Genomic DNA, 12,178 nt, shown 5'->3' with positions numbered 1-12,178 from the left:
TAGTAGTTTTGAATATATTTAAACAAGTCAGGGGGGGCGAGCATTTTTTACTTCCTACCCTTAGTCTGAGCTGATATCACTGCTGGAGCACGATCAGTGGGCTTCCTCCACCCAGTTCCAGATGTTGATGAGGTCAGGAGAGAGACTCCACATATCTAAAAAATGGATAGCGAGAGTCATACAAATCATAATAAAGCTGATCTGATGCAGGAGCCAGTCTAACAAATAATAAGGTCCGTATTCAAAAGCCACTTTGGGCTGGATTTTCTAAGTTCGCAGAACTTAGAAAATCCGGTGGTCACAGGGGGCGGGGAAGCGAAACAGGGGGGCGGTCCTGCACTAGCCAGCAGCGATCGCACTGCCGCAGTGCAATCGCTGCCGGCGTCGCGCCGAATAACTACACCATAAAAGGTGCAGTTATTAGGCGTGAAATAGGCAGCGAAAAGGCTCCTTACCTTTTCGCTGTCCGCCCTGTCCTCGCATAGTCGGCCCCGGTGACGCCCCGACTCCTCCTCTTCCGGGGCCGACTCCGCCCCGATGTAGGTAGCACAAGCCTGCGATAGCCTTAGAAAATAAGGCCCTTAGATGGCTAACTTAAAAGTTATCCATCTAAGTGGTAAAAAAGGCATTTTTACCAACTTATCCTAGTTAGCTAGATAAATCGAGGGCGTTCTGGGGCAGGTGGGAGGCATTTCAGGGAGGCGCAGAATTAGCCAGATAATTTATCCGGCTAACTCTGGTCATGCCGCTGATCTGTCCTAAAGTTAGCCGGATAAACGTATCCAGCTACCTAAGCCAAGCTGCACAGCGGCTGAAAATGGACCTCAGCATAAAGAGGGCTTGGGGAGAAGACGCCAGCAACTGAATTCTGTTAACATAGGATATAATTGTTTATTTTATTTGCCAGACTCAAATATTTTTCTGAGGGAAACTTCTTAGTTTCAACATTGTGTGACATGAACCCTGTGTCAAACCACAATGTGCTGCTTCTTCGGGAATAACAGAGGAAGAAAGACATTCTTTTTTAAAGTTTTTGTTACATGCCAGGGATTTTTTAATTGAATAGATTTCCTCTTTCTGTATATTAGCAAGCTGGATATGAGCAGTGCAGAAACTGCTCATTTAGGGGCCAATGTAATAAGGTATGCTCAGCAGAGTGCACAGTTTTACTCACAGTTATGCGTGCACAGGTTACTCCTGATGCAGCAAGATGTTTTGTGTACCAAAAGCATGTAAAATGGTGCCTTCTGGGTAGCACCCTTACATGGAAATTCCAGGAAATTGAAGGCATTAACAATTCCTCCCAATGCTTAGCACTGGAAGCTTTACTCAGAGTGCACTAAAGTTTCCAGCAGAAACAGGTGCTGAGACCTGTAATCGGGATTTATGCACAGAAAACATGCTTTGCACACACAAAGCCTGGTTTATTTTTTTGTCGCATAAAGATGATGTATGCACTCAAAAAAACTAAATTTTCTGCTGTGAAAGAATTTTTGTGCACATGAATCATGACTAAGAGACGCCCCTGCTCCACCCGAGTTAAAAATGTGTGTTCAGCCTGGGATGAGAGCACATTTTAAGATGGGGGTTCTGCGCACATTTTCCAGTCAGCACGAGGCTTTTATTCCCAAAGTATTAGCATAATGGTAGCTTGTTGCATTGAGAGTTAAACCTTTTTTTTTAACCTGTGCATTAAGAAACTATGCACCGAGTTTCAGTGCACAGATTAACCCACACCTTATTACACTGGGCCCATAGTAGCTTCACTTCTAGCATTTACTCTATGTTCCCTTGATTGCCTGCTCTGAATTTTCCCTGGCTGCTTTTGTCTTTTTTTTTTTTTTTTCTTTAAAACAGTCCCTTACAAACTCTCACCTTGCAGGAGAGAGGAAGAAAGAGGCTGGGGATGAACTGATGGTGGTAGAGTGGGGAGGGGGAGTGGGAGGGTTGAGGAAGGTTAGGGGGGGGGGAGTGGGCTTACTAGGAATGTGACATACCAAGAAGGCTCGGCAGCCCTAATTACGCCTTTCAGTCAGAAGGAGTCTGTGTGACTGGCTGGGAGCGGCTGCATCCCTCCTGCTCCTCAGCATCACTTTGGTCCCTGCCAGCCCCTTCTCCAAGTTTAGTCTCACTATGCCCGACTTTGCTGGCACTTGGAAAATGAAAACCAGTGAGAATTTTGATGAACTTCTCAAAGCTCTGGGTAAGCCATTTTTAAAGCTATAAAATGTTTATGGTTATATTTTTTTTTTTTTTGTTGAATTTTTAAAATGATACAGCACATATACATCTGGTGGTCACCCCACGTGCCGACTCTTCTCTGACTCCAAGAGGCTTGGCTCCTGGAACATCAAATCCAGACTGGTACCTCTGTCTGCCAACCTACCACAGTTCTGCACATTGATCTTCATCCCACATGATTAGCTATTAAATCACTGAAATGCATTTTTGCCCCAGATGTGTGCTACTAGAAATTAGTACCGTATGTGGAGTCCTTTTCATTAGTATTATTATCAGTAAAATGAAGGCAAGTCCACAGCACAAAGAGAAAAAGTGCTTTGCGCCCTTAAGGCACAGGTGGAAAAGGACTGTAGATAGGGATATCCTACTCTTGGCAGCAGTTGTCAGAGGATGGGTCTCTTTGTCTGGGAATCAGCTGGTATGATGCACTGTGTGATGCTGAGGGCTTGGGATTTTTTTTTTTTTTTTTTACATCAGGTGTTAATGCCATGCTGAGAAAGGTGGCTGGGGCTGCTGCCTCCAAACCACATGTGGAAATCAGGCAAGATGGAGACCGGTTTTACATCAAAACCTCAACTACTGTTAGAACCACTGAAATCAATTTCCAAATAGGGCAGGAGTTTGATGAGGAGACTGTGGATGGGAGAAAATGCAAGGTAAGGCTTCAGACTAGATAGGAATGAGTCTATCTAGAAACAAACACATTAAATAGAAGTACAAGGGAGGTTTTGTGGCTTTTTTTTTTTTTGCAAACCTTATACATTGTTACAAGAAAGTTGCATTTCATTGTCATCCCTTGACTTTCTCAAATGTTCTAACCTCATCTTACACTAAATATACTTCCTCATTGTCCTCATTCTGACACAAGGGTTTAGGATAAGTGAATGATGACAGATTTTAATCAGCAGTACAGCTTTGTAAGTCCATATTTGTTTAAAATCAGTACTGGGCATTTTAGAACGATTTAAAAATGTTAACGGTTCTTTTTCAGAGTTTATAAGGTGTTCGTTCTGGTGCTTGTCTTTGTTCCTTAGGGAAGAGATGTTGCAGTATTAACAAGATAGCTAAATAGAATAAATAAACAAACCACAGCTGAAGGGGTTATGATTTTATCCTATTAGGATTTTACAACAAAGTTAATTGTAGCTTTATGTTAAATGTTTCTATCCAGAAACTGATCCATGGTCCGTATTCCCTTCAGACTTGGTCATCATAAATATACTGTAATTGTTGTGGCTATTATTTAATGGTAACACAAAAAAGGCTTCCTAATCTGTCTTGGTATTGTCTCTCCAGTCCTTGTACCTGCATGACTTGTGATGGATTGTACCCAGGGATCGATTACACTTTGTACAATGTTGTGCATATTATTAAGGAGGAAATAATAAAGTTTTTGGTAACACTTTCTGGGAGGGTAATCATTTTATTGGCATTCATCAACAACTTAGAGCAAGTTCAGCATAAGTATATTTCTATATAGCCAGAAGTACTTCTAACATGCTTTCTAACTCACTGTACCCTCAGCATTTTGGTTTTGATTTTCAAAGCAATTTCTGCATGCAAAATCCTGTTTTGTGTGTGTCACTAGTGCTTTAAAAGTACATGTGGAACCCCATTTTGGCGGCATTCTGGGGTCAGACTTGGGGTGGGGAAAGTATTTTCGCACTATTCCAGTTTTTGGAAGTATGCATATAAATGCAGAGACGTGTAACTTTCTATGCGTACGCACTCATGAATTTTCAAAGCAGTCTTGCCTACCAACCTTAGCCCTATGCAGACTGTTTGAAAATCACCCTCCCCATTGACAACAGAAAGCTGTACCAATAATCCTTGCAGAAATAAAGTACTAGCCAGTGAATCATGATACATTTTAGAGGGATACTCGCTTCCAGAGTGCCATTTTGTCTTAATCGTATTGGCTGAATAATTAATAACTGTTTCAATTACATGCACAAAATTAATTAATTCCTCGTTTGTAGCAACCAATCAACATCTTCACAACTGTCTTGTTCTTACTATCTTGTAATATGAACTGTAGTTGCCTTATTTTGTAGACAGCGCCTTTATACCCAGTGCTGCTTGCAATATTTTTAATTTAAACTTTGTTTTTTTCTTATTGAATCACTTATCAATTAAACTCCACGGATGCTTTAAAATCCCCTTCTAATTTAAGTTATGATTTCATAGACAAAAATTCAGCTCTTTATCACCTCATGGCTTTCACTATTGCCCTTGATAAATGATTATTCCCCGAAGCATGGTTCAACAAAGAAGAATATGTATGTAATATCCATAAAATGTGCAGATCATAGGCAGAATGTGTTCCTACTTACTGTAAAAAGTTCTTCAGTTAGGAGATTTGAAAGTTCAACAGCATTTGAAACTTGGAGTTCACTACTGAGGAAGTGTTACTGCTTTTACATTTTCTAATGTTTCAACCATGTGTCCAATATATTCTGATATAATACCTAGATTAAAAAAAACACTATAAACATCATTACTACTTGGTTGGAAGGCATAAAATATGGTTACAGACTACTAAAAGTAAATAAATTTTAAGAAATCCCTAGGACGTGCACAGTGCATGAATTTTGAGAAAAATAACATTTTGCCTAGTCTTGTGCATTTTCGAAAGCCTAAAGTTGAACGTAGTGGGTGCAGAACAACCATAAGATTAGCACAGGCTCAACACTGATTTAGTGAATGCTTTTTTTTTTTTTTTCTAGACACAGATGGGAAGAGTAATCGCTGATATTTCAGTGGGGGAAAATGGCAAGATTAACGTGGTTTATGAGGCAAGGCAGTTCTTCCTCGGGCTGTCAAGTTATTTATGCTCAGACTGAATGATGAAGTAGTACTCCAGAGCTGCACAAATTAATTATAACGTTGCATATTTTCAGGATACAAGGACGACAGACACCTCCTGAGACACGATTTATTATACATGACACAGTAGTTTAACAGTTATGGAATAAAAATGACTGTCGACAAGATTCTGGTGCCACAGTCATACTTAACCTATTGTTGGCATAGACAAAGAGAGATGCAGTTGAGTGGGACTAAAAGGCATGGCATGAAGAAGACGTGCACTGGGGAGCAGAAGGATACATGGAGTTTAACGGATTCAGTAAAAAAAAAAAAAAGCAGGCTCTTTTAATTGGTATTAGAAAAATGGAATATTTGCAAGAAATACTATATGTAATGCTATATAAGGAAAAAGGAAGGGGGAGAGTTGAACAGCTCCATGGATCAATCGTTCAACAATGACTTGACTAATATCTATTTATAGACTTGATAGTGCCGTTTTGGAGCCAGATTCGCTGTGGACATGGTGCTTATTGGTTGGTTTCCATATTTTTCTTTCGTTGCCTTTCCTTAGGTAGATGGATTGACAGATACAGATATTATACCTGCTGAAAATTCTAGACGTGGTTAATGAGAGTTTTCAATGTGGTAGCCACAGATTAGTTGTAAACATCTAGCACAGAGTACGCCTCTGCACACAACTGGTCCACAGTGATGCTGATTAATAATGCAAGTGCTTTTTCTCTCTCTCCCATTTTTATCCCGTTTCTTTGGATTGTTTCAGGAAACAGTGCAGAAAAATATCAATATACAGATTGAGGTAGTGTTATGCTATGTAAGGTAATGTGTTTTGTGTTTCCCATTTTTACTACATACAAATTCAAGGTGAAGTGAGTTTGTAAAGAAGACTGAGTGATTCTGATATTGCACTGCAGTAGCAGAATACTGACAACACCTATTTCAGCTTAGCAGAATTACATTTAGCTCAATGCTACTGACCAGCACATAAGATAACGTTTATGGTACATCTTCATGAAATAAAAAAAAACAAAATTATTTGACTTCTAGGTTTCAACTAATCATGCCCCTATCCTGTGAAATACTAACTAGCGTAGCCAGCTCCTCAGGAAGTGATTCTTCTTAATGTTGATCCCCTAACATACTGTTGGTCTGTGGTTTACTATCACTCTCCACTTACCGCTTCCTTTACTGCAGCGATCACTCTCAGTGTGTATCAGAGCTTGTGCGTCATGCTGCCACAGAACATAATTAATGTCACTAATGGTTTTCTTGCCTGCAGAGTTTAGCCACTTGGGAAAATGAAAACAAAATCCATTGCAAACAAACTCTTATAGAGGGCGTTGGCCCAAAGACATACTGGACTCGAGAGCTGGCCAATAATGAGCTGATTTTGGTAAGGATTGACTGCTTTAACCCTTTCAAGCCACACAGTGTGCAAACAACACTAATGAGCTGTAATGAAAATGCTATCTTATGTTCCGATTTAATCATTCTGGAGTCCATAGTAGCGTAGTCACAACAAGCACAAAGACCAAAGCATTTCGGCCTCTGGACTCTACCACATAAAAATTGTACTGTACCTCATTCCTCAAGCACATTTTTTTTTAATGTATTTACTGTGCACATTTATTGTCCCAAAATTACTCAAAAGTGAAGTACAATAACAAATGCAGTGATAAACTCCAAAAAATTATATCATCATAATTAAATTAAATAACTAAAAACCAGCAATAATCAATTGATTCAATATGGAATTCATATTTAAAACACAATAATTCAACATCTATAAACACTCCTAGCCATTATTGCATCCTCATCACTGGGGCCAGTAATGCAATTGACAGTAGTTGCCATGCAATGAACAGGGGCCAGCACTGATGACCTCAGTGTTAATGATGTGACATCGCTGGCCTGGACACCTGTGCCAAAAACCCCTTGAAAGAAGCAAGATTAAAGAAAGCTATCAATTACAAAGTCAAACGTTCCTCTGTTATAATGAAACATGTGCCTAGATAGATTGGCCTTTGGGATTGTTTTGCTTTTTGAATATATTTCCAGATAATTTTTACTTTTGTATTTTTAAAAATAAAATTCAATAGGAAATGGGGGGAGGGGGGGTCTTTTTTTTTTTTTTACGTTATCTCTTAGGATGGAAGGAAGGAAATATCCATATGAAAAGAAGTCCAAGGTTTCTAAACGTAAAAAAGAAAAGACACTTTATGAGGATTGGCGAAGTAACATTGGTGCCATCTATTTTTCTCAAGTGGATATCAGTAAATATGCAAGCACAGGAATGTTTCAGTAAAACTGGAGATCTGAGTAAAAATTATTACAATCTGATAACTTATTTTAGCCAAATTCAGCAGAAATGGAAATCAATAAATAAAAAAAAGTCTAAGAGTGTAACTCCTGAAAGCCAGTCAAGAAATTAAGTTAGTCCAATAAAAAGCTATTGCCATATCACACAGTATATGATTGTTGATCAAGAATATGAAGGCTGATAATGTAAACCGTTGTGATCTTCTTTTGGAACAACAGTATATAAAACGCTCAAATAAATCTTTGTTGTTATTTGCTGACCTTTATTTCCGCTCTTACAAGTGAACTAACTTCGGCAACCTTACTACTTAGTCTAAATTCATGAATTTATCAGTACAAAATTAAAATGAACCATTTTAATAAGAGAGTCATCAGCTCTGTAGATTTCAAAAGATAAAGCTGATGGTCTAGTGCTTGATGTGCGTTTCACATTAGCTTAACCTTCAGATCAATGTACTAAAAGGTGTAAAGAGCTTTGCAAGCCTGATTTACACATGGAAAAATGGGAAATAGTACCCAAAATCGCATCGGTGAATGTTTACACACACACACACCCACACCTGCAACATTTGCAGAATTTATGCAAAACTGGTAATTTGCCTTAGCAAAATTACATGGTGAAAATCATACAAAGCCACTACTTTTTGTGAAATTAAAGTATACCTTGCAAACAAAAAATCTCCATGTAGCCATTTCCATAATATTTAAATGAGCTGGTGTGGCAAGAACAAATTTGTGCTGTACTGACTCATTCCTGCAAATCCAGTCATGGGTTTGTACATTGGCCCCCTAATGATCTAACTCAATATTAATGATTTATATATAGAAACATTGCTTGAGTGGTTGATTAGCTAAAAATATATATCTAACAGGCCTAATTATCTCATTAGTCCATATGTGTGTATAATACAGTGGCCCAGAGAAAATTTTAAAAGACTATGCTAGATATTTGTTATATATTTCTATATTACAACACAAAATATTAAAGTTTTAAAGCATTTCTCTATCTTTTATGCTGAAGTTTGATAAACAACATTGTGCCCCAGGGAAAACTTCCTTCCGGATATTGAAATAGGCAGTCAGAGCTCTCTGAATACTCAAAAGCGTCAGCCAACCTAAGAAGGCATTATTGACTTTTGCTCCCAGAGTCGCATCCAACTCCAGCTATAAAAATGTTAACTGATATGCTAGTGCAGTTAGAAGCATATTTCAGTCCAACAGCCCTCAGTATGAACAATACATTACAATCCCCTGCTCCTACTTCCCTTAAAAAAAATTATTCACATAATTAGGGGGTTTTTCTTGCACGTGAATTTGGTTCCAGATAGCAGGAGTGCTAGAAGATTCTCCTGAGAAGGTCATGTAAACTAGTGTGCAGAGCTAATACCAAAACACTTATTTGCCTACCTAGCTTTACAAGTCTGAATATGTTTTCCTTAAAAAAAAAATAAACTGTTTTATATGGCTTGAACATTTGAATATGATGTTTATAAAGTTCAAATTGTATGAGAACATTACTGCTTAAACTGTAATGCCAACTAATGTTTACAATGCTTTGTACTAGTGTTTCTTTTCCAATTTCTCAGTAAAAGTTCAAAAACAGGAAATAACTTTTTTTACTAGACAGAAAGTTGCTCTTTCAATTGGCAGATTCCATTATGCCAAAAGATCCGTCCCTCCTATCGCATTCTCCAGCAGCTGTGACTTGTGAATTGCCTCACCAGAAAGCCCCCAAGTACAATATTGTAATGTAATGAAAAAGAGCTGGGGGGGGAAAAAAAGACATTTACTGGTATCGATCACGTGATCATGTTTTTCCCATGTGCAAATTGCAAACTGAGAAGACATTGCAGCTGCCGTATCTATACAGCCTACGGAGGTGCCAGGTCTGCAGGCAAGTTTGTACCCGGCCGTACATTATAGTCAGGTTTGAAAATGAGCTGCAAAGTCCATGGAGAGAAAGAAGAAAAAAAAAAAAGAAATTTGCGCTCGCTTTTTCTGTGGGTGATGGAACGAGGGGAAAAGGACATGCGTGGATTTGAAAGTTCAGATCTCCGCGTGCAGTTCGCCGCCTTAGAAATGCCTCTCTGAAGTCCGGGTTACCGCACACGCCCCACGGCAAGGGCGGATGTGTCCTTTAAGTCCCTGCGGTGGGCAATTTTTTCAAACCTTTTGATTGAACCGGATAAAGTCATAGTTGATTGGCTAAACCCCGCTGAAAATTGTCCTTCCCATGAACATTCACAATACAAGCAGGAGTTCCTTGTAAAAAAAAAAAAAAAAAAAAAAAAAAAAAAAAAAGAGTCCAGAGTTTGATTTTGTTAAACTTCCTAACAGTTTAATGAAGCCCATCAAATGAAACCCTTCATTTCAGCCATAAACTGCTTTAAAGTCTTTGCTATTAAAACTGCATAAAATTGTTAAACCTAAAGCTGAGTACATTTGTGACAATAATGGGATTTTTTTTTTGCTTCCAGACTTTTGGAGCTGATGACGTCGTATGTACAAGAATTTATGTAAGAGCATGAAAGGAGCAATTTTTTTACCACCTGAAATGGACAGAGAAATCGAAGAGCAGATGCTATTAGATAAGGATATAGTAATAACTGTATCTTAACTGCCAAGGAAACACTATCTGGCAGTGTGCTTCAAATCAAAATTAGGATCATAGTTAAAAGATGTTTAGTGCAGTTTTGCTTTTTATGTTGCACAAGCACTGTTTTGTTTGTCTTTCAGGCTATATTTTTTTCTACTTGCATTGTATTTTGTAGTTATAAACTGTGTATACTTAGTTATTAAATTTGTTGGATATATCTCATGACTGTTCTTTTTTGTTCCTAATGCATACCTTACCAACATATTTACCTCAAGCACATAGACTGAGATGCGACCACACCTTCAGAACTGGGTGCAGCTCTAGTCATCCCATCGAAAAAGACAGCAAAACTAGAAAAAAAAATACAGAAAAACACAACCAAAATAATTAAAGGGATAGACTGGTTCCCTTCTAAAGGAAGGCTTTAAAGAGGTTAGAGCCTTTCAGCTTAGAGGAGAAGAGAAGACAGACAAGGTTGTGTGGAATGGAACAAGTTAATAGGGAACCATTATTTACTATTTCTGACCCTACTAGGACTAGGGGACACTCCATGAAACTAACTGGTAGCAGATTTAAAAACCAATTTAAGAAAGTATACTTTCAGTCAGCACAAAATTAAGCTGTGGAATTTGTTGCCAGAGGATATGATCAAGGCTACTAGTACAGCTGCATTTAAAAAGGTTTAGACACATTTCTGAAGGACAGATGCTTTAACAATTAATGGCCAAGTAGACTTGGAGATTGCCACCTCTTACTTGTGTTCATTTCATTATCAAGAAGGATAGGATCTGCTGGGTTCCAAGTGACCCACATTAGCCACTGCTGGAGACAGGAAGCTGAGCTTGTATTCACCCTGTATCCATCAAACCCCTACAAATCCTGCAGAACGCGATGGCGAGAATCTTAACGAACACCCGAAAAAGAGACCACATCACCCCCATACTCAAGGACCTCCACTGGTTACCCATCTCTTTCCGTATACAGTATAAAACCCTCACTATACTACACAACCTCCTCTACAAATCCAACCCCTGGCTCAAGGACTCACCGCACTTCCGCATAACCAATCGTCCTACCAGATCCTCCCACACAGGTATCCTACATACTCCCTCCCTCAAAATTGCTCATCTCACCTCCACGAGAGAAAGGGCCTTTACCATAGCAGGCCCTTCACTCTGGAACACTCTCCCCACCTTTCTCCGCCTTGAACCCTGCCTGGCCACCTTCAAAAAAGGCATAAAAACGTGGCTTTTCAGAAAGGCCTATCCGGAAACCAATCAAACCTAGTCACTCCTACCCTAGTTCCTCTCTTACAGCCCCCAGCCTTAATCCCTCACACCCTGCCAGCCCTGTAAGGCACCTCCTTATCGCCTTTCCTTTGCCCGCCCTCGTTCTGCTATTTTACAAAATTGCTCATTGTATCCGATGTAATTAATCTATTGCTAGTTGTAACTGCTGTAAATAGTCCCTTCTGTAAATAAGTTCCCCCTATTTCTTATTTTTGACGGTTGTTCCTTACTCTCTTTCACGCTACCTATCTTTCTCTCTCTTCTCCTGTCTCCCTTACCCCCCTCCTTTTTTTCTGGCCTGCTCCCATCCCCTGCCCCCTGTTCATTGTAATTTCCTCCTTTAATTGAGTTACTTGTAAACCGGCGTGATGTGCCATACGAACGTCGGTATATTAAAAGTTGTTAAATAAATAAATAAAAAATAAATAAATATATGACTCCAGCTCTCATACACATGGAAAAACTGCTTAATACAGGACACAAATTACCATCAGTGGCTTGGGAATAATATACCAGGCATCATGTGCTGCAATCTTTATACAGTAAGCATAAATGTATGTAAAATAGAGGAAGGATGACAAGGTGCCCTAACTGCTCCTACATGGGGCAACTTCAGAGAAGCTCTCTTCGGCAGAGCAACAACACAAAAGCTTTTAATGTCTAAAAATCTCATCTGTGAACACCTTCCATCTCTTAGGTGAAATATTGGGGCACTATGCAAGCTCTGTAGGATGTTGCACTTGCAGCAGCCTTTTCTCCATTCTCTGCTTTATCTTTAATTGCAGCTCTTCAAGTGCTACAGCTACTACCTTCTTGTCAAGAGGAAGATCACAGACAAAAATGTATAGCATGCAATGAATACCTTGTTGACTTTCAGTGGCACAAAGGTTAGGAAATCGTCAGTGTG

At 39.1% G+C, this 12,178-nt stretch overlaps 1 protein-coding gene across 1 annotated transcript; it reads left to right on the top strand.

Annotated features, from left to right (window-relative positions):
* Nucleotides 1-2,051: 2,051 nt before the first annotated feature.
* CRABP1 (cellular retinoic acid binding protein 1) lies at nt 2,052-10,133 on the top strand. Its single transcript, XM_029575409.1, has 4 exons — nt 2,052-2,203; nt 2,719-2,897; nt 6,347-6,460; nt 9,864-10,133. Exons 1-4 carry the CDS (start codon nt 2,134-2,136, stop codon nt 9,912-9,914), a joined length of 414 nt encoding a protein of 137 aa, XP_029431269.1. The 5' UTR covers nt 2,052-2,133; the 3' UTR covers nt 9,915-10,133.
* Nucleotides 10,134-12,178: the final 2,045 nt, after the last annotated feature.

The sequence above is a fragment of the Rhinatrema bivittatum genome, chromosome 13 (genome assembly GCF_901001135.1).
Source record: "Rhinatrema bivittatum chromosome 13, aRhiBiv1.1, whole genome shotgun sequence".
Taxonomy (NCBI): domain Eukaryota; kingdom Metazoa; phylum Chordata; class Amphibia; order Gymnophiona; family Rhinatrematidae; genus Rhinatrema; species Rhinatrema bivittatum.
This window is presented reverse-complemented; position numbering and strand designations above follow the sequence as displayed.